This window comes from Tuber melanosporum (genome assembly GCF_000151645.1).
Source record: "Tuber melanosporum whole genome shotgun sequence assembly, scaffold_85, strain Mel28".
Classification (NCBI taxonomy): domain Eukaryota; kingdom Fungi; phylum Ascomycota; class Pezizomycetes; order Pezizales; family Tuberaceae; genus Tuber; species Tuber melanosporum.
The window spans coordinates 213045-235820 of record NW_003299134.1 but is presented as its reverse complement, the minus strand read 5'-3'; the positions used below and the strand labels follow the sequence as shown (position 1 = coordinate 235820).

General features: G+C 47.8%; 3 protein-coding genes; all 3 read left to right on the top strand.

The window, feature by feature from the left end:
• Window positions 1–2205: 2205 nt before the first annotated feature.
• Window positions 2206–6473, top strand: GSTUM_00011468001 (uncharacterized protein). XM_002841937.2 has 4 exons: window positions 2206–4326; window positions 4379–5064; window positions 5155–6036; window positions 6085–6473. Exons 1-4 carry the CDS (start codon window positions 2474–2476, stop codon window positions 6189–6191), a joined length of 3528 nt encoding a protein of 1175 aa, XP_002841983.1. The 5' UTR covers window positions 2206–2473; the 3' UTR covers window positions 6192–6473.
• A 672-nt stretch (window positions 6474–7145) lies between these two features.
• GSTUM_00011467001 (uncharacterized protein) lies at window positions 7146–8561 on the top strand. XM_002841936.2 has 2 exons: window positions 7146–7755; window positions 7845–8561. The coding sequence occupies exons 1-2, from the start codon at window positions 7244–7246 to the stop codon at window positions 8461–8463; spliced, it is 1131 nt and encodes a 376-aa protein (XP_002841982.1). The 5' UTR covers window positions 7146–7243; the 3' UTR covers window positions 8464–8561.
• Window positions 8562–20101: 11540 nt separating this feature from the next.
• GSTUM_00011465001 (uncharacterized protein) lies at window positions 20102–22262 on the top strand (the record flags this gene model as incomplete). XM_002841935.2 has 5 exons in its annotated part: window positions 20102–20751; window positions 20823–20944; window positions 21089–21578; window positions 21630–21680; window positions 21732–22262. The coding sequence occupies exons 1-5, from the start codon at window positions 20530–20532 to the stop codon at window positions 22260–22262; spliced, it is 1416 nt and encodes a 471-aa protein (XP_002841981.1). The 5' UTR covers window positions 20102–20529.
• Window positions 22263–22776: the final 514 nt, after the last annotated feature.

Here is a 22776-nt window from a genome sequence, read left to right as displayed (position 1 = left end):
TGAGTCTTTTCCTTTAAAGATATTTTTTTTTGTTTTTAGGTGCAGAAACTTTAATAGAAGAAATAGTTTAGAGTCCATATTACTAATGTAGAGGTAATTCATATATCTCACTTTATATAGAAATATTGAAATAACATTAATAACAAAATATATCTATATATATATATATACATAGATTTACAACCTTGTATGAAATTAGTTCTTTCAAGTAAGATTTTAACTATCTATTAAATTTGATGAAAGATATCATGAGTACCAATTGGATGTAATATTCTATACTCTATACCTCAAACTTACTCAAGACTTATTTTCCAATAGTATATAATTATAAGACTAGAAAGATCTAATAGGAGATCCTTGCACCCTTAGAATAATAAAAATATGATAAAGATAATATACTGAGTTTAGTATTATACCTTAACTGAGTATAGTTTAGAATAAATAATTTATACTATAACTGACCTAGTTGATACTCTTGTCAGTGCAAATAGCAGCTTTATTATATTCTAACCTTTTTTCTCTTTTTTTTTGTTTTCTTTTACTTCTTTCTAGACATTATCTTTAAAAACTCAATATTGTATAAGGATTTCCACAAAGTACTAGCTTAGTGCAGAGGTATTCTTACTGAATATGAGGAAGTACTTCTTATTCAGGCTCTTTTTTATCATACCTCAGCTATTTCTGTGTTTTCTAATTAGACTTGCAGTTTGGTATCTTTAGCTTTACATAAGTATAGAGAACATTATAAAACTCTGAAAACTGTAGTCTATCTAGAATGAGTAACAACCAATAATGATTATAATATGTGTATCATACTACCGTATTTACTCGTATAATCCATCATCTCCGTATGTAAGGCTATCTCCGCCAATCCCTTCCTGTGCCCACGATGGGTTTAGTTTGGTAGAATAACAGAACTGCGAATACCAGTTAATGAGATCCAATACAGTCAGTGCCCTCAGGCTTTGCCGTGTAAGGAAAACACTAATCCTTCTTAGGGGTTTTTGTCTGTGCACACGGAGATTGGACACCTGGTGGAGATAGTGGATTATACGAGTAAATATGGTAGTTCTTTAGTTCTCTATTTTGTTGAATTTAATCACTTTTATTTGGACAAAATTTTAGTAGACATTTTGCAAATGCAGTACGACTGCATTCTAATCTCTGATCCCTACTCTGTGCTATGAATTCATGATCTAACCTTGCAATCAAATCTTTACCTCAGGGCATTAGTTATAGCCTGCACATCATACTTCGGTTTTTTTTTTTTTGCTGATGTAACCGGACTTGAGGACCTGAAGTTATGGTGCTCTACTTCGATACCCCTCACTGGAGGATGCCATTTTCCAGCATGGTTAGGCATTGTCTCGGCATTTCGTTGAGTGCGGTAAATTGAACATGGTATTGAGAAAAGTGCAATTTTCAATGAGAGGAAAATTCAGTAGATGATGCGTTATTCTGGAAGCATCGAAGCGGAGATTACTTGTACCAGTACTTGAACACGCTGCGCGAGGACTTATGAAACTGTGCCCCAAATACTCTCATACCCGGGTGTGAGCACTAATCTGTCGAGCTTTTGCTCGTTCGTCGAAATTACTGTGACCGTAACCTTTTTTTTTGTATAAACCTGAGCCACTACTCTTGCTGTACTTGTAAAATTGAGGGTAAAATACGCATGAAGACTTGTAGAGAGAAAGAGGAAACCTCTTCAGACTAAATTCGCACTGAAAGATTACTTGGCGACAGAAAGACTACCAGTATCCCACTTGCTGAAGTGTCCACTCGAGTAGAAATATACCCTTACAAATAATCTGGTCGCATCTTATGATGAGTGCTCGTCTCTAAGTGTACAGTACTCGTAAGAGAGGGTCATGCACCTGTACGAGTACTCGAGTACTCGTAGACCATGTATTATGGAAGGCTCGCTGCACTGTATGGTGTGATAGCGGCTCGGCTTGTACAGTACCGTACTTGTCCACCGCTCCTTCCTCCTCTCCGTTAGTTAGTCTAACCAAGAGAGCTACAAGTAGCAAGCAGCAGGGAGAGGCTGAGTAATCTTCCAGTTGCTTGCTTGTTATTCGCTGGATTTAAGGGTCAAAGGACCCGGTATCATATCTATGTCCGGGAACGGTAGGAAAGCAGGCTTTCGGAGAAACCTCCCACCTTCCCCCACCATCACCACATCACCACCCTCGATCCCATTACACTTATTCTATTCTACAGAAACAGAAACAGAACCTCGGCAAAACATTTTTATCACTCTATCAGCTACTCTATCTCGCCGCCTTCTTCCACACCAGTACCCAAGTTTTCATCCATCCTGCATTCCTCATCTTTTGCTCTCAACTCTCCACTACTCCATCTCACGCAATCAAACTTCAGCCCCGGATCAATAGAACACCTGTATTTCCTGGAGAGTCCCGCAGATCCATACCATCCGGGTACGGTTGTTGACCTCTTCGAAAAAGGAAAAATGTACCCAACATTCACGGGCTCGTCACGCAAACACCGGATTGTTAACCTTTCCGGCCGGAAGCCTGCCGCTGCTCCATCTCGGACCTCGCAATTCTCCCGGGCTCCAGCTACCCAAGCATCAGTTCTTCATGCCCAGCAGGAGCGAGCTCAACGTGAAGCCACGCGTCAACGCTTAAGAGCCGCCACTACGGTGCAACGTGTTTGGAGGGGTCGGAGAGAAGCCGAGGCCCAGAGGGCGATATGGAGAACAGAGTGGGATAATGTTTTCGCAGGAGGTGCTGGCGGGGATTTCGCGCAAGCGAGTGATTCGAAAAAGCGGATTGAGTACGGGGTTACACTATTTCTTGCATTTTACGAAAGAGGGCATAGGCCCGGGAGGTGGCGGAAGAGAGATTCAGGAGACTTTCTGAGAATGAAAGTTCTAGTTCTCTTCATGGCTCAATACTTATCTCAAGCTTCCAACAGGCCATGCTTAGGGGCTAGGGCACGAGGGGTAGATGGTCACGGAACCCTAATGATGGAGAAATTTGGGAAGCTGCTGATAGAAGTGCTTCAGGAGGAGGTGCTGACCGCTGATTCCCTAAGTGTGCTTCCTTCTTTAGCGGTAGAACTTCCCGGAATTGTTGATGCATCATACTACAAGGCCCTTTCTCGAATCACCGCTTCTTCCAAGTCCTCGCCTGAAGAAATCCTAGACGCTGTATTGACTCCTTTACAACATGTCGGAAAGGAAAATGGACAGAGGAATGCAGAGATACATCGGGACTTTGCGGCCAACTACCTCGTGACCCCCGACTTGCCGGAGCACCTTCAGCATAGCGGCTTTGAGCGATTAAAGAAGACCGTAGGATTTGGGAAGCTCATTAAGGCCATGTCTGAATCCCCGGGGCAATGGGTTGTTGCTACGGGTGAAGAGAAATTATGGATGCTATCCTACATAATTCACTTTACTCCCAGCATGTCCGGCAGCGAAGTGATTGACCTCACTGGAGATAAACCATTAGTCAGCAGGGGTTTTGAGGAGAAGAGCTATACTCATGTCATGTCCCTCCTCCTTTCTTCGGTTGCTAGGGAGGCGAGCAAGAGAATCCAAGTGGTAGATATATCTATGGGAGTTGAAGGTGATGAGGAAGACGAAGACGACTCGAGTGGGGAGAGACCCCATCAAAACAAAAACCAACCATTACCGCCGTTTGTCAAATCTAGGCTTGAAAGCTTGATCCAGCAGCCTTCCATTACATCCATTTTCTCACTCGCAGGTCCCCCCAGCAGTGACGACCGCGATACAAAAATGCTCGCCGGATTTGCACTGACCCTACTATTGGTATTCCCGAACGTGAAACAAGAAGTGTGTATGTGGCTCTGTCTTGCTGAAACTAAGGATGGGGTATCTGTGTTGAGATATCTATGGGCAGCCGTCAGGCGATCAGAGTTGTTCCTGGGAGTCGCCAAGGATATTCAGTTAGCCGTGAGCAGTCTGAGAAAACGGAACTTATCCACCGATGGCCCCTCTATAAGAGATTCCGACAACGGTGAATGGAATTTGATTCTTTTGTTCATTGAACTCTATGGATTCCTGCTGCTTGTTATGGACGATGACGAGTTTTTTGCGCGCAGCAGGGCAGAGAAAAAGGCCCGTCAGTTACCGCTAGAGGATGTAGAAAATCTAAGCGTATTTCTCAAGAACCTGGCCTTTGCGATGTATTACTGGGGAGGGGAGATAATGGGAGAGGACAAGCAGAGGTCCGATGGAGGAGCTGTCTTTTTCAAAGACCAACCAAATCAGGTGTGGGAGGTTGAGTATTTGAAAACTGCTGTGACAGGACTCTTGAAGGCCATCTATGCTAGAGAGTATTACCCCCCCTTACATAAATTAATAGCTTTCCTAATAAGCGTGAAATAGTTCGAGACGAAAATTCCTCCCATCCAACCACTGGCTTATGACCGCCGCTGGCTTCAACATCGAGGGCTTTATTCCTGCCGTCGTGCAGGAAGAGGAAAATAGACATAAGATGGAGAGTGAGGGGGAAGATGACGAAGAACCGGAACGTCAATATGATCAAGCAGCAGTTGCGGCGCTAAGTCCGCACGAGCAACGAAATCTGCAATTGGAATCGAGGGACAGGACACAGCGCAAAAGGCAGCGAGCTCTCTACTTAGCAGCCATCACCCCGCGCCTTGAGATACTTCAAAATCTTCCCTTCTTTATTCCCTTTGCTACTAGGGTGCAAGTATTCCGGGAATTTGTCTCAGGTGACCAACGTCGGCGCCGCGGGGGATTTGTTGACCCGGATCAATGGAGGGCTGCCATGCTCTCGCAGAACTCTCGGCCACCCTCCCTAATACACGATGCACTTGGCGGTGCACTTGGCGATGCCCGGGATAGCCTTAATAAACATCATGCGACGATTAGGAGGAATAGGGTGTTTGAGGACGCTTACGAACAGTTCTGGCCCTTAGGAGAGGGCCTCAAGGAGCCTATTCAAATCACTTTTATAGATCGTTTTGGTGTTGAGGAAGCTGGCATTGACGGTGGTGGTGTCACAAAGGAGTTTTTGACTGGCGTATGTAGTGACGCTTTTACACCAAGTGCCACCGCAGGAGCTGATCCCGAGGCCCACAATGGTGATGATACGGATCTACCTAGCGATGGTGAAGCCGAGAACGCTACCGAATTAGGCAAGAATCTATTTCTGGAGAATGAGCAGCATTTGTTGTACCCCAACCCGACGAGCATCGAGGAACTCAAGGAGGAGCTTATTAAGACAAGAGGCCCCTATCAAGAGGTGATCGGGGATGAAGTTAAGCCACTATCGAAAAGGTACGAATTTCTTGGAAGAGTGCTCGGGAAGTGTCTTTACGAAGGAATTCTTGTGGATGTTGCTTTCGCCCCCTTCTTCCTCCTCAAATGGAGCCAACAAGCCTCAGATTCTAGAGCTAGCATGGCCATTGGTGTCAATGACCTCCGAGATCTTGACGAGGGCCTCTACCGAGGACTTGTGAAGCTTAAGAATTACACAGGCGATGTCGAATCCGACTTCGGGCTTAATTTCACCATTAGTTCTCGGATTCCAAGACACGACAAGACTATCACAGTGGAACTTAAACCTGGTGGGGAGACAATTCCAGTTACAAACGCAAACAAGCTTGAATACGTCCACCTCGTTTCCCGATACCGACTATCCGTACAGGCACATATCCAAACCTCGGCCTTTCTGAAAGGCTTGAGCTCGATTATAAACCCAAGCTGGTTATCCATGTTCAATCAATCAGAGCTACAAACTCTAGTAGGTGGGGATATCAATACGCCGATTGATGTGGAAGATTTGAGAAGAAATACTATCTATGGAGGTGTTTACCAACTCGGCGAGGATGGTATTGAGCACGAGAGCATACGGCTGTTCTGGGAGGTCATGCGTTCCCTTGGCGATGAAGAACGTAGGAAGGTCTTGAAGTTTGTTACTAGTGTTGCTCGGGCGCCGCTATTAGGTTTCGGAGTTTTGAGGCCAAGATTTAGTATCAGAGATGCGGGTGAAGACCAGGGAAGACTTTGTAGTGCTAGTATGTCACCTTTCCATTCATTTTCACTTCAGGCACTAACAAAACCAGGTACTTGCGTGAACCTTCTCAAGCTCCCCCGTTACAGGGATCCCAGAATCCTTCGAGAAAAACTCCTTTACTCCGTCAATTCAAACGCAGGCTTTGACCTGTCTTGAGCTATCTTAACCAATCATACAATACTTTTTCGCTTACTTTGCTGTCGCCCTTGAATTATATCTTATCGCCTACTTTTTACTTTTTTGATAATGGGGAGTACCTGGTAGCATGCGTCATTTCTCTTCCTTTCTTGTACTTGCTTTACCTGGGAGGCTAGTTTGGGTGTAGATACTTTTATTCTATGGAGGATACTTTCTTTTTCGTCTGGGTGGTTGGTGGAGGGGGGTGGGGAATTTGAATCGAACAAACCCGGCCTAACTTATGTGCGTTGTCGGCAATTTCATACAAACTGACCTGCGCGAACTGCTATGAACCAAATATAGAGACAATAAAAAGTTTAGTTTTTAATCCTGATAAATATGGGGAGCCGTGTATCATAGTATGCATGTGTGGGGGCGGTAATTCCGCACTGCAGGGGAGATAGTTCATCGGAGCGAGGTGAGGACTGATGCTGACCTTCGCTCAATCATAGAATCTTTTTGGAAATAATTACTAGGAAATTAACTTTGCCCACAGTACGGGCCGCACCACCTACTATTAACATTGCACTTACCGGTACCGCCAAATATGTTATGATGCTCATGATGACTCGCACAATTTTCAATGTAATCAATCATAGCTCATCACTCAGTGCAACAACCAAAAAAACCGTTGGGAATGATAGGGTGGGGGATGTCAAGTCCAGTCGAGAAGCGAGGCCACAAAAAAATGATGAGAACTCCACCCTAGGCTGAATCCCGCGGGAATGTGATGCCTAAGGCCATTAGAGGACGAACCAACAGGCTCCAAACGGGACTTCCCACAAGAGAACACAGTACTGTACCGGTAATACACTGGTACTGAACTCATTTTTATGATAAACGGGGGTGAGGCTGAGATTTGGCTGATCCGATCCCATCCGTTCCACTTCCAACCCCGCTCTATCCCCACCGCTAGATAAAAGCGCTCAAACACATCACCATCACCTACTCTACCTATAAAATAACGTACTATATCTCGGAGTTCCAAAAGGAAGTCTTCCTCCCAATAGAAACAAAAAAAGGAAAACCTGATGGACACCCAAGCCAACACCCCCTTGCTCCTCCCCGCCCCAACCCGCTACCCGCCTCCCTACCTTCTATTCCTAGACCTCTATGTCCTAATCTCTAACCTCCCCTCCTTGCTGGGTATAATCCGCCCCGTGCGCACCTCCAACCCGCGCGCGGAGCTCTACCCCTACTCCCTAGGCAACATCTCCTCCATGGTCCTGGGCATAATCCTCATCCTCGTTGGTCTCGCCTCCCTGCTGCTAATCCCTATATGGTTACTCGTACCTGGCGGGGTGTGGCTCTGCTGGTTCATTGGCGTGACGGTAGTGACATTGGTTTTCTCCAAGTTTCTGAATGGATTTGCCGGGGATGTTGTGGTTAGTAGTGGACAATACGTGCACGGGGACGCGGAGGCGGAGGACGAGAAGTGGTTTTTTGTGAACGGGATTATGACGGGTGAGTTCTGGCTGAAGACTAATATTGAAGAGGCTGAGAGGCGGTTTGGGAGGAGGATTTGGGGTGTGCATAACCGAAGGTTCGTGTCGCTTTTTTCTCTGTGCAGGTGAAGATGGGGGAGGGGGGTTGGTGTGCGTTGGCTGACAGGGCGTGGGGGATGGGGTGTAGTTATGGATTGGTACTCGACCTACTGCAATGCCTTATCCAGCGGGACCTACGCTACAGTTCTACCTGCGTACGCGCTTTATATCACAACCTCCGCACCGCGCTGCTGGAACTCGAATCCGTCCCTCCCTCCCCCTCCTCCTCCGCCTCCATCCCCGCTTCCAAGCCGAAGCACAAGAAGGTGGTCCTGCTCGCGCACTCTCAAGGAGCGCTCATCGCGTCGCTGGTGCTGGATATGCTCTACGCCGACATACCCAGGTCCCTGCTCTCCCGCCTGGAAGTCTACACTTTCGGCAACGCATCGAATACATTCAATAATCCACTCTACCGGCACGGCGATACGAACTCCGGTGCGCTGCGGTACCTTGAACACTACGCGAATCGCGGGGAGTACGTTAGCAGGGTCGGAATACTGGGATTCATGACTAGTGGGGATGTTACCGAGGTAGCGGAGGGCTGGGGGAACCAGTTTGCTGGTAGGGTCTTGGTTAGGGAGGGGCAGGGACACTTGTTTGTGCAGCATTACTTGGACGTGTTGTTTCAAGATGGGTTTGTCGAGGTTGGAGGTGGTAGGGGAGTGGGGAGGTTGTTAGGGTATAGGGATGGCAGGGTGGTGGAGTGAGATTGTGGGGTATCGTGTTGAGAGAGGGGTGGGGCTGTGATTATTGATTTTTTTCCTCCCTTGTGTACGAGTAGGTTATAGAATGGGGAATAGGAACTCATGGATACGATGTGATAAGCTGGACGGAAGATGGCTGGAAAGCTGGCTTCGGCACCGATAGTTTATTTTTGTTGTATTCATTACTGACACGGTAAATTTACCGGTATAGTAGTCCTGCGCGCTACAGTGTGTTCTAGCAAGAACGACCGCGGCACAACTACCATGGAGTCCCCAATACCCGAGACTGATTATTGACGAAACCACACCAAAATCAGAATATCGCTTTGGTCCTCCCCTCATCCGTGGACAACCACTGCTTAATCATACGTTATCCCCCAACCGGTGGCTTCTCCAACTTCTTTCCAACTCTCACCTTTCCCCAGAACTGCCATTCCCCACAGCTGTCATCCTAACCATTTTGTAGCGGTAAATCGGCCAAAACACTATATGGCTGTAGGGCTCTGTTATTCCCTGATGTCTGCGTGTTGGAGCTTGACTCAGCGGTATCTCGCCATAGCTATCTACCTATCCATCGAGTTGGGATTACTGCCCGGTGGAGCCACGTCGAAGGGAACTTCACGACTCCTCCGTTTTCAAGGCGTGGGGATAAAGTGGGGGGGAGGTCAGAGCTTAATCATTCGCATGTTCCTCATGACACGGCGGGTAAAAAGCGAGGAGTCTTTGAGGGAGGATATACTATGTACTGGGGTTGAAATCAGGTTGGTCTATTAGCGAATCCACACCTCCAAGTTCTCAACTACCGACTCGAGAAGTTGGCGCGGGTAGCACCCCCTCTGTTGGGATTCGCTGAAATTTCCCCTGCGTGTTCCCCTACCGTCTACAACACAATCTTTGCAGATATTGTAGGTGGTAAGGATCCCGTCTTAGGATCATAAGGGCAAGTAATTCCCCAGACAATTTAATCACCTCTCCCTCGTCTTCTAAAAGCTGGGAGATTCCCGGGAAGCGAAGATCTTGGTATGGGGGTTTAGATATTAAGCGGGAGATCCACCGATTGAGGGGCAAACCATGCGACAAGTCTTCTAATAATACACCAGGCACTGTGAAAGGGAGCTCGGCGCGATCACGGATATTCTCGCAAGTCAGCGTGGATCAGATGAACTCGGAGGTTTCTTGATCAACGGCCATTTTGCCGCTGCAGCGTCTGGGAAGGCCCACACGGAAGGAGTGACTCAGCATTACCTAGATTGGCGATGTTCCCAACTGAACGGGCGCCCTATTGGGCCCGGTGGTGGGACTGAGCGGGGGCCTCCTGTGGTCCGTGTAGCCGGAGGTATCTCAAGACGGCGGTCTTCAGGATGGCGGTCTTCAGGTTGGACACGGCCGCATGGCTTGGGTGGTCACTCATGCTTAGTCTTTCCCCACATACCTTCCTATTCCCATTTCGAGAACCGTACACACGTTCAATATAAATTTGCCTACGGCGTTGGATATCAAGAAAATCCCCTCAGGCTTGAATTATGAATATTCCTCCCATAGTATCATACCTAAAGATGGAGTCTTAGGTTCCATCTGTTAACGATACCCATTGTGTGCGCTATGCTATCCGGGGGCGTTAACTGGATCTCCTGGGTGTAGCCCTCGCAGCGGCAATTCTAGCGTCGAATTTTCATACGTTTGATAAAAACTGCTCGATTTGTAGGTAGGAGTAGTAAACATATCTTGGGGCGGTGGTGGTGATGTCAGCATCGTGAATGGTCTACAGTCCGTAAACTACCATGCTCAAAAGTGTTCGTGAAAATCTGACACATCGTGGTAAACATACCCGTAAATTGTTTAAATAAATACAAGAGCTAGAGCGTACACTTTCCTGTCCACCCACCCTCGCGATGCCAAAAAACAGCGGCAAAAACCACTTTAAGAGTGAGTGGTTCCCCTCCTACTAGGCCAGAATTTCTCAAGAAGTTGTGGCTTTCCATGACAAAAACAGTTTGCGGTTAGAATAGAAGCTAAGGAATATCACAGTACTTGTAATCGAAATGTCATATTAGATTTTCTTTTTTATTATAATTCCTTAACATCTGATTTGTGTGTTGGGGGGGTTCAGGCTCTTTAGGGACTTCTTATTCCTATTCCGACGAATAGTGTCCAACCGATGGCCTCCGGCCATCCCTTCTGGACCACTCTTCGAAGGTTGCTGGGGTAATTACTCGGGGTTGCTGACTGGCTGGCTGGGCCGCATCGCCAACACCCCTGCGGAGGGATCGTGCTCGAGTATGATGGACTACCGGCACTGTACAGTATCATACACCGCGCAAAATGCCCTTTACAAGTCGCTGATATCCGCCTCATTCCTAGAAGTGAGCCGGTACGTGTGAGGTTCTCCTAACCTTTTATATCCGCTTGCCCGGATAAACTCACGTTCGATATCCTCCCTCCTGCTCGCGGGAGCCATTGCTCCGGTCTTGCGAAGTTCTCTTGCCAGAGCCGCTGGAAATCCCGGGGGGAGGGGTGGGTAAATCATAGGATCGTTTGGGGACAGAGTAATCTATGTCTCACTCTGATAGCACTGTGAGAGGGGCATAATAGATCTGGGGTACGGTGGCTACTGTACTTTCTGCGCAATACCGGTAGATTAGACTGCACAAGACCTATTCTCGCCCCTCGGTGCCATAAGCATGGTCATTCGCTGGTATGATATCAGGAGCGGGCATGTTGAGAGCACCAAGGTTAGGGTTTCGTTTCGCGGATTTGGGCACCTCCGGTGATGGGATATAGCGGAACTAGCATTGGTGTCACACATTGACAGATGGTCTGCAAGGGAAACCGATGGCGATCACTTGGCGGTATTGAGAGGAACTAGTGGGAGGGGGATAAACTGCTTGCGAATATATAAGACGAGCGTCTTAAAACCGAGTCTATTCCTACCCATTGCCTGTAATGCGCCGTACTATACACTGCCACACAGAAAAAGATAAGACAAATATTAAAAAATAATAGGAATGAAGAACAAGGAAGGAGAGGATATTGCTCGGCAGTCATTTATGGATCGGGGGTATTTCAGGTAAGGGGGAAGAATGTAAACGAGAAAAGCCAAAAGACAAACGAAAGAGGCAAAATACGGGTCTACCGGTCGGTTGCAAGTGAGAGAGTTTATCGAGTGTTGTTGGGTGGGTTTCAACCTTCCTGGGAAGGTACCAGAAGCTTGGGGGCCGCATGGGGGGGGGGGCGAGGCAGCCTGGACTGCTCAGTTGAGGGAAGGCTACTACTGTGGAAAGGAAAGGGAGTCACTGGGGTCCGGCTCAGGTTCCCGCTCATCGGGTCTGCCATTAGGGGTGAATATTGGCACTGTCCCGTTCGCGCAGCATCCTTACGACTCCAGAATGTCCTTTAGAGAGAGCCCTCGATAGTGGTGTTTGGTTTGTGCTATCTGGGATGGCGGCGTGGACATCTTTCCGTTCCAACAGCATCCCTACTACCCCCTCATGCCCATTCCCAGCGGCCCACGAGAGTGGCGTCTGGCCATATTCGGTGTCTGCCTGGTCGGGATTGACATCCCCTCGTTCTAAAAACATCTTTAATACCCCCTCGTGCCCATTCCTAGCGGCCCACAAGAGTGGCGTCCGGCCATATATGTCTTCCTGGTCTGGGCTGACATCCCCTCGCTCTAAAAGCATCCTTACTATCCCCTCGTGCCCGCTCTGAGCGGCCCATGAGAGTGGCGTCTGGCCATATTTGGTGTCTGTATGGTTGGGATTGACATCCCCTCGTTCTAAAAGAATCTTTACTACCCCCTCATGCCCGTTCTCAACGGCCCACGAGAGTGGCGTCTGCGTCTGGCCATAAGGGGTGTCTGCCTGGTCGGGATTGACATCCACTCGTTCTAAAAGCATCTTTACTACCCCCTCATGCCCGTTCTCAATGGCCCACGAGAGTGGCGTCTGGCCATAAAAGGTGTCTGCCTGGTCGGGATTGACATCCCTTTGATCCAACAGCACCTTCACCACTTCCTCATGCCCTCTTACTGCTGCCCATGTGAGAGCTGTACTCCCTGTGCTATCTCTTGCATTAACGTCCCATTCCTTTATCTTCAATATTGTACTAACTACCCCCACGATCCCGAGAAATGCTGCTCCGTGGAGCCCTGTGAATCCGACAGGTCCTCCCTTTGCATTAAAACAAGGGCTCTTATCTCTATAAAGACGCATTAAAATTAGCTGAGCAGATATATGCTCATCAAATTTATTCAGAAGTCTCAATGCAAGCATCTGGACATTTTCCGTCATGCCCCTTTTAATGTGCTCCCCCCAGTAGAGAGAAGCATATTCTAGAAGTGGCATCGTTGTGGGAGCCGAGAAAAGTTTGAGAGATGCTCCTGCAGAGTATAGTGCACAAGCCGGATAGTGGACGAGGACGCCTCAACCGTGACAAGCTCCAGACAAGATTTTAGGAGTGTCCGTAATCCAGGAACGTTTTCGACATCCAGATCAGCAGATCCCACCTCCACTCCTAAGGCATGACAGAGTTCCGCGGCCTGTAATGGCCGTTCCGAATACAACACCCACATCAGAACCTTCAATCCGAGTATCGGTTTGTTTCCCTTCTGCGCTTTCATTCGGGCTAGAGTTCCCGTGTAGGCATCACTCAGTCCATTGCCCTTTGTCATCTCTTCAAGTTTCTTCCTTCTCTGACGAATTGTCACCTCTCCCAGAATAGCGTCGGGGTTTAGCGAAACAAGGAGGAATCTGCGCGCAATGGTGGGTGAGTATTGGCGAATGATAGAATGGGGATGGTAAATGCTCCTACATATCAGATACCTTTTCCAGGATAGTTTCCATAATATCCGCTCGTAAATCATCGTTCATCGCCTCTGGATCGGCGTCCTCGTCCAACCTCATCTCCAAATAACTCTTAACGTCATCCATGGTAGGACTGATGGGTACTACAACCGCCTTGCTAAAATATCTTTGAATATCTTCCCTCACATGAGGCCTGCCCGTGAGGAATATTCGCGTCCTAGGGGACTCCCGGACAATATCCCTCAGCGACTCCAGCAGTTTGGGCAGATGCTTCGGTAAGCATTCGTCTAGCGCATCAATGCAGATGAACACTTGAGGAAGCGAATCAATAGCGACCCTCAGCATTCCCATCAGATCTGGAAGCCGCAGCCTTCTGCCATCAAGCTCCGGTTTTCCTTCCTGAAACGCCTCGCGGAGATACTTCGGGATATCCCCTCTGCCTACTAGCTGCTTCAAGATAGCTCCCATCAGATTGGGTATTTTCTGTTCTTGCTGTGCAAGGAAGTCGCAGTACAAGCCAGCAACGGCGATATCCTCCTTCCTTGCGTGATCGCAAAGGCTGTCAATCACCAGAGAGCTAGCATTTCTGACCGTCAGCAATTTTGGCTTTCTTTTAAAGAATCCCGCCACTTGCCTCAGGTACGTCTTTCCCACTCCCGGATTCCCGCTGCAAAACAAGACAGCCCTATCGACTCCACCACCCTCACTACCTCTCCACTCCCGAAACTCGGGTGTCTCCAAAAGCCAATCCCCGACACCTTCAAATCGGTCGGTGCGCACGCCTTCATGTCTATCATTTGGCTCTAGTGGAGAGAGCCAACGCAAAATCCGTACATCTTCGTCGGACTTATAGACGTTGAAGCTACCTATTATGTTGCCGCTATTGGCATTTCCGTCTCCGATCTTGACATGCGCAGTCCGGGCCATGATATTCTGTCAAGAGTGTGGATTGGATGTAGAAATGGTAAAACGGTTTGTAGGGGTATCGCAGGAGTTTGTAAAGTTCTGTAATTGCAGCCGAAGGAAGCGGGGAGATGAGGCTTGTTGTGTGACACTTAACCAATCATTTTGGGAGGGTGCATGATTAATATGAGAAGCTGAGAACGCTAATGCCAAGTGATTGGAAGTTACTTGGCATAATACAATGAGTTTCAATATCAGGAATCTCGCGAATTTTCTACCGGTATCGTACATCTCATATACTTGAGTAGGGTTACTTGTAGATAAGGGGTTACTGGGATTTTGCGGTAAACAGGGGACCGGGTCGAGTGGGGCCACACGTATGATACTGTCTTGGGATAGCAGACGCCAAGGACTTACTCCCTCCACTGTACGTTCTCTGAGCTTGGTGAGTGGTGGTGGGAACCAACAGGTACTGTCAAGACCTCTCTAGTCTGCTATCCAAGATCCCATACGATAACCCACCAAAGTATGAGCTAAACGCCGACATGGTAACCGATTAGTACCTATCATACCCAGGTAATGTGGGGAACTGCAGCTCTACCGCTACCGGCACTGCAAGTGGTATGACCTAGTCGACACTAATTATGGCAATGGGGATCGGGAACCGGTCCGAAAATTCCACCCATTTCAAAGACTACAGTGCCACAAACTATCACAGGCACACCAACGGTGTGAGGTACAATGGACTATCCTAGATGGCGCAGTACAGCACAATACTGCTCCCTCTCCCTCTTCCCTTCTGACACCCCCCCTCCCGGTGCGCTACGATGCCGAGGAGGAAAAAGAACCAGACCCAGCAATACCCCTACGGTATTTTTAATCTGTCGGTGGTTCAGATATCGATTTCACGGTATTGGAAGCAGTACCGGATAAAGTGAAGTACCATTTCACAGGAATATAGTTTGGCTGACTGCCTACAGCGGACTATGTGTGGTAGGGGTTTCTATAGAAGACTATTAGCACCAACTGGTTGATGTGATACTTAACACTGGAGATGCCTGTAGGGGACCTTGTAGGACTTGTTAGAAAGTATGATGGATGAGAGGTGGTGATTGGAGAGTTGTATACTGAAGTAGGGCTGCGAGGGGCAAGTGATATATCGTTCTTCCCTGTAGATGTGTGGGAGAAAGGAAGAAATATGTTTTTCTTGTTTCTCATGGGGTTTTTCCTGGGGTGGATGGTCGTGCCAGATGTGGTCAAGAGCATGTATTGTGCTGCCGAACACGAGAAGAAAGGAAGAAGAAAAAAACTCACAAGTTAGATATTCTTTTTGGGCATCTATTCTACTGTGGCTCAAGTTGTGTCGAAAACATGATTATATATATCCCCCAGAGAGTTTCTATTTACGCAGGGGACATAGTCAGGTTCATCCAACCTAGCAAAGTCGTGCAAGTCATTTCTACAGCTCTTGTCATAGTTATCTGTATACTTTTGTCTCGACCTACATACTGTCCCTCGATCTACAAGACATCATGCATCCACACTTGCTAGTGCCAGCCAGCGGCCATATTACCCTCAAGGGCAGTAAACTTGCATATCAGCCCTACCGGGCTAAATTCTACGGCTTGGATAGAATCCACCATGGTGCCCTGTCGCCTTCGGTATTGCCATATGGTGGCGGGCGAAAGCCCCGCCGAGATATGATATACCGTACTATCATAATATAGTACGAATCAGAGCACTTTCTTGCTTGTCCTCCTTATTGGCGGGGGGAGGAGTATATCCGATCACGAACACCTAAGACAATTGTCCAGGAACTTCAAACCTATAGCTCGACATCTCGATGATAAGTGAAGTGGCGCGAGAGTGCACAAGACTGGTTTAACGAGAGAGGTGAAATTAAACATCAAGTCCATTGGACAACACTCTTGATCGGCGGCTTTCCGTTCTTTCCACTCACTGATATATACATCTCTGCCTGCTCGGCGAGTATCTGGAGTGAGAAGCGAGAGGCTCTGGGAGAAAATAGTATAACTCCCCTCTCTACTCGCAACCTACTTGGCTAGTTTCCGGTATAGAGAGCAATGTTATCTGCTGCTAACTTGCTGTGTCGGGAGTTCAGACTGTGAATGAATAGAGAGACAACTATAAAAACCAGATTCAAGTACAGTGCCACATAATCTAGTCAAAACAGGGAGACACTTTTACGTCCGGGTGAGAAGTAGCTGAGGAGGGATTCGCGATTGCGTCATTGTCAGATACCGGTAGTGTTGAAAGGTTTAGTCATGTATATCAAGAGTCAGCTTAGGCGTTTTTATTGTGAGTTTGAGACAATCCTAGGATAAAATTTTTATTTAAACGTGCTAGTACCTGCCGGATTCCACCAGATTATTCGGTGTCGTAACCGATGAACACCGGCGTGGTCTTAGTAGTAGAAGAAATGTATGGTACTCCCCTCATATTCCGAGGGACATCCAAATCCCACAATACCGAACCTCGAAGTAATGGCGGTTATCTCTGCAAATGCTGCATGGCATCTGCGTCGCGGTACCTCAGTACACTCCAGAGCCCTCATCTTCTCAGATTCGCTGTGGTGGGGTGGTTGCTGTCAAGTTAAACGCCAACCTATATTAAGGGTACTGTACAGTACATGTGTTCTGTCGCGAAGTCATTACTTTCAACGACCACCATAGGGCAGCAGTAATATCGAGAAAATGTCAAGAGGTAAAAGTCCAACCGGGAAACTAGCTTTCTTTGATGAGCGTTAGAATTCTGTAGAACTGCGTTATCCCAGTGCCTCTACCTTATTCTAAACACTCGCTCACACTGCCCGATCCAGAGGTGCTGGGATGCCTTGGACATATCATATTATACGAGTTCCGGAAGTACTCCTTTCACTCAATCAGAATCGTCAACAGCTTCTAAACTCATGATTTAGGTCTATCCCTAGCAACCGAGATGAGTAACGCTCAAACTCGAGAATTCCGACTCGACTCTCCGTGTTATTAATCCTAAAACTTTGCCTACACATAAACACAACCTATCCATAGGTTAAAATTTAGTGGAGCCCATTTGAGAAAGGCTTGTTTCTGTATCACAAAGATAGGGACTTACAAAGAGTGTATCAAGACCGAAAGTGCTTGGAGGATAAAAGGATGGTATTCAGAGCACCCGCCAAAATGACAAACTTGGACTAGACAAACGAGGTTTTACACTTGGGGAAAGGGGGCACACCCGTAACAGAATCTGAGGGATTTTTCCTTCTATCTTTTGTGTTTGTAACTGTTGGTTTATCCCCTTTCATCAGATTTTCTCCTTTGGCAAGTGCTATTGTTTTTGCATGGTAATCCATACATGATTTTGTAAACAGTGTTCCCAATGACCCTGTGGGAGAAACTCCCGAGGCTTCGGGGCAGGCCTCTCATGGTCTGCCTGTCCAGGGCCATGATATCTAGCGGCCCCGCAGCCAGTCCAGCTGCGGTCCCGGGAGCCTTGCCAAAATCGTCTCCAGTGGCCAAACTCTCGCAGTACCCGAAAGGATCCAGGCCAAACCCTATAGATGTCTGGGTAAGCTCAGCAGATTCTCAGGCGATCTGAGGGTACCTGCACATTGCCTCTCATCTGAAAACAAAACAAGTCCTAGGAAAAAAGCGCCTCGCCGGAAAAAATATATATTATAAAAGACCCCATTCCTCGAACCCCTGCGCCCCGGGATACCAAGGCCGGCCCCAGATCGCGCTCTGGAAAGCAGTGCTCCTGTGATCCAGTCCTGGCATAGATGGTGCGGGCAGAGTGCAGGGGGTGAGTGTTGTTTTATGAGTGTAGCTTTGACTGTATCCACACAAAGGACTAGGCATTCAAACAAAACGAATTTTCCGGCGCAGCGTAGGAATCTCAAGGCTTAAACCAAACTCTTTCAATCATACTAGGAACAGATTCTCAGCCTTTGCCTTGTACCTCTGATATGATCGCTTTGGTGCACCTGACCGCCCAAGGAAGCGTTTCCAGAGGACAACCGCTAGCAAGGCCTCACTCGAGACCTCATGTGTTGTCATTTGCTCCTGAAGCTTTTTCTCGCCGCCCGAACAGTGCTTTCCTCACTGTAGCCAGAGCCTTTGCTCATTCAGATGCTTTGCGTGTGACTTCAGTTCTTCTATGCTTGCGCTCTCTTCGCCTTTCCCAAGTTGCAGCGGCTTCGGCGTGCAGTGGAAGCTACCTCCATGTGGTCAAGAAGGAAATCGCAATGTTGGGTTGTAGTTAAGACACCAACCCCATCAGACGACCTATGATAGACAGCAACAAGATTCTTTGGAGGATATGACCGCACTCATACATCTCAAGGGAGCTGGAAAAAACTCGCTCCGTTTAGCTAGTCCTGTGCCCACAGCCTAACGCCTATTTCCATGGAAACCTTGCTTGCTCTTGTATCGTATTTTCCACAGTCAGGTATATTGGTTGTCCCTGTTTTTGCTCCTTTCGTTTTTCCTTGCTTCTGTTCATTCCACCGGGCTTTCCAACTATTCTTCATTGTTGGCGGGTGAAGGGGGTAGGGCAAGAGGAAGGAATAAGTGCAACAGATTTAATTCGATCTTTTAGATACTGGGGTTTCGATTTTTCATGTTTTAGTGCGTATAAGAGAAGTAGGCTCAGGAGATCCAGATACTCTTATATCATCCCAGTAAAATCACCCGTGAATGGGATCGCCTACCGGGAAGTCTGTGATCAAGGACTATACAATAGTAAAGCCCCTCACCCGAATACGGCCATGCTTGAGGAGTGGGGACGAACACGTACTCGAGTAGAGGGGAATACCAGGACCCCGCACCACTAAGCCCAGAAAGGGTTAACGTAGACAGGCGCCGTGAGTTACTACAGCATCTTACTCTCTCCTCCGGGCGATTATGAGTACTCATAGCTAGTTTCTAGCGCCCGAGCCTAATATACTTGTATGATAGTATACTTGTAGGACACCTTGACTTCTCTACCCCCAGATGTCAAACCCGTGCCATAACCAAGTCCCAGGTTTTCTTGTTAACCCACCCGAGTATGATATGATACTTATGATATTGTAGTATGAAAAACCCAGAGATCTGGTTTGTCACAAAACGAACTAGATTAGCGCCCAAGTGCCCAGCTTTGCCCTACGGTAGCAGGCAGTGCTTGGAAATTAAAAATTTCGTGCGATAATACAGTGGCTCAGACAGTGCCCGGCAATTACCGGTAATTTATCGATAACGAGACACGCAGATCCCACGCCCTACTGCCGGTAATCCTGGTTGGCCAAGCGACTTCGCCTCGCAAAACTCATGAAGTGGCGTCGATAGCTTTTTCGTCGAAAAAGTCGCCCGCCACAGGGGGAGTCACCATACTCGGAACGAGGAAATCTGTATGTCTCACAAGGCCATGGGATAAAGTGTCAGGACTCCGAGGGGTATCACAGTACCGGTGCAAGCATGGTGCTTGTCTAGGCGCCAAAGGCGTCCGAACATTTTATGAATTGCCAGCACGCTAAGCCCGTTTTTTGGAACGATTTGAGCATTGCGATTCGCCAGGAACACCTGAGCTGACCCAAGGGCTGAGTCATTTGAGTATTAAAGGCCTCGAAAATTCTACTTTTTGGACCTAGTACAGGACACTGCTACCCAACCCAGCCTTAGCGTGCTGGTAACGAATTTTACTGTCCCAGACCGGATACTGATATGGTGATTGTGATGACAAGTTCGGCTGAGTCTGGAAAAATTTCTTCGTGGTACAGTACAATACAAAACGGTACTACTCCTAATGGTAAATTGATAGCGTTTCCACCGGGCCCACTGCGGAACCGGCATAGTACCTGTCAAACAAGGGCTCACTATAAGTACTAGTATCATACTTGTATCAAATAATTTACCGCGTGACGATCCATGATTATTATTCAGAATAAAGTCGTGGATCTACTACTTTAACGCATTGACAACCAGGTATGATGGATTTACAATCCTTGGCTCGGGACAAAAGCGCTGTAGCCTAAGCGATCTGTGACTTTGCTGGACAAGGTAAATTTACTAGGGGACAACAAACAAGAGAACGCCCAACAGCCTATCAAACCAATTTGGCGTGTGCCACTGCCCCCCCTACCGAGCATGTTGAACCTCGACAATAACCCACCCTCAAACCATTCATAGCCAGTTCATCTCCCCCTTTCCAAGTTTCACCCACATCGGGGCTCCGCTATTACTCCCCCTCAGGACAGGACAGCACGGCCGGTTGAGTTGACACCGAGTCCCCGGTGGAGGAAGTTGCCCGGGCATTACTCCTACTTCTTAACTTGCTCCATACATCAGAATACGCTCTCACGATTTAGGCGCAGCGCACGCGACACATAATGGAGTTGAAGTCGCTATCCCCACAAAATACCCACCATGGCAGTAGCAGAAACGGCGGAGCTGTGCCCGTATCAGAGGAAGAAGGAGGAGGAACAGGAGTTGGGGGAGAAGAGCAGCAGAGGATAATCCCCAATGGTGGAGCGGTGGAATATAGGGTTTACAAAGAGCGGTGGTTCGGGCTTGCTGGGTTAATGTTGATGAACATTGTGATTTCTTGGGGGGTTGGTTTGTCTTTGTTTTATTATCTGCTAGATTGGAAGTGGGAGACGGGATTGCTAATTTGGGATTATAGTGGCTCACGTATGCACCTGTTAGTGATAAAACGCAGATATGGTTCGGACTTGACTCCCAGACTCCTGTGAACTGGCTGTCTACTGTTATATTCTTCACTTATGGTTTGTGCGGTCTTTTGGTGTAGTATTTCCTGGTGTGGGATAGGGCGTGGAAAACTGACTGGAGATGTTCAACCTCGTTTAGTGGTCGCGGCACCGTATGTTTCTTTTGCTCTCTCCCTCCCCGTCATTCGGTCTTCACGATTTTCTAATATCTCACTTACAGAGCAGTCCTATACACCCTCAACCGCCACGGTGTGAAACCTGCACTAATGGCCTCCTCATTCCTGGTCCTAGCGGGAAACTGGATTCGTTACGTCTGCACGCAACGAAAGTCCTTCGGCGGCGTAATGTTTGGTCAGATCCTTATCGGCTTTGCACAGCCGTTCGTCCTATCTGCCGCCACACACTATAGCGATCTCTGGTTCACTTCCCGTGGACGGACATCTGCTACTGCACTCACTAGTTTTGCTAATCCGTTCGGTGCCGCGCTCGGGCAGTTGATTAATCCTATGCTTGCCACAAGCCCCGAGAAGATTCCAGATATGACATTTTGGGTCGCGATTATTGCCACGGTTGCCTCGCTGCCGTGGTGGTTTGTCAAGAGTCGTCCACCGACACCGCCGTGTGCCAGTGCTGTTGGGCAGAAGTTGGGGTTCAAGGAGAGCCTGGGGGTGGTATTTAGGAATAGAGAGTTTTTGTTGGTTTTTGTCATGGTGAGTTTGGCATGAAATGGTGGTCAGGGTTGAAGCTAATAGGGTGGATAGTTTTCGGTGTATCTGGGCTTTTTTAACGCAATGTCTTCCTTGCTGAATCAGGTTTGTCACCGTAGTGCTCTCGATGCACTGTTAAGAAACTGACCAGTATAGATTATGCTTCCATATGGATACACTGACGACGAAGCCGGCATCACCGGCGCGATACTGATTGTCTCGGGGCTAATTACATCTGCCATTGTCTCGCCGATAAACGACAGAACCCATAGCTTCGTCATGGCAATCAGGATTTTCGTCCCGATCATTGCCCTAGGTTATGTTGCTCTAATATTCGCCCCGAAATCGCAGACGCTAGCGGCACCCTTCGCGGTGAGCGCTCTTATTGGTGCCTCCAGTTTCTCACTGCTTCCCTTAGCTCTAGAATGGGTAGTCGAGCAAACCCATCCTGCACCTCCAGAATTGACAAACGTCACACTCTGGGTTGGCGGCCAACTGCTCGGAGCGATATTCCTAATCACCATGGATGCGTTGAAGGATAAGAACAATCATAACAAGATGTCGAAGAGCTTGGTATTTGAGGCTATGGTCGCCTGCATGGTTTCGCCGTTGACGCTATTGCTCGGTGACGGTACTAACAAGAGGATCGAGATTGACAAAGTTGCCGCGCAGAGGATTGATGGTTGATGAGGGGTGGTTCAGGGGTACTGGAATGATATCATGGAGTGTTTTCAAGTCGGTGCAAAATTAGTTTTGCGAATTTTAGGCCTGATCTGATGTATTTTGACTTTAATCCATACCCCGTTTCCACCGTTTCTGTCTATTTTAGGGAAGCTTGCTTTGCCAATGTTACGGTGTTTACTTCTTGGCGTGTTTCCAACTTGGAGGCAAGGATTTTCAACGTGAGGGGAATGTGGCCTACTCGGGTTAATCCGAAGCAAACGTGGAAAGAATTTAACCAGCTTGGCAAAAGGCTGGCGGCATCAACCTGCCCCGGAAAAAATCCCGTCCCCTCTACTCCCCATACCTACTCGAGTACTTGTATTATGATATTACGGTAAGGCCATGTTTGGCAAAAATAGAGTTATAAGAAATGGTTCCATTTCAAAACAGTTTGAGACCTGAAATAGTCATCTTCCAGTTCTTCCCATTGGTTCCGACCTGTCTGTTTGGATGGAAATGGCTCCATTTATATAAAACA

Coding starts and splice junctions, on each gene's coding strand:
- GSTUM_00011468001 (XM_002841937.2), top strand. CDS start 2,474: ATGTACCCAACATTCACGGGCTCGTCACGCAAACACCGGATTGTTAAC. Junction 4,327..4,378: donor AAGGCCATCTATGCTAGAGA/GTATTACCCCCC, acceptor AGCGTGAAATAG/TTCGAGACGAAAATTCCTCC. Junction 6,037..6,084: donor GGGAAGACTTTGTAGTGCTA/GTATGTCACCTT, acceptor TAACAAAACCAG/GTACTTGCGTGAACCTTCTC.
- GSTUM_00011467001 (XM_002841936.2), top strand. CDS start 7,244: ATGGACACCCAAGCCAACACCCCCTTGCTCCTCCCCGCCCCAACCCGC. Junction 7,756..7,844: donor TGGGGTGTGCATAACCGAAG/GTTCGTGTCGCT, acceptor GATGGGGTGTAG/TTATGGATTGGTACTCGACC.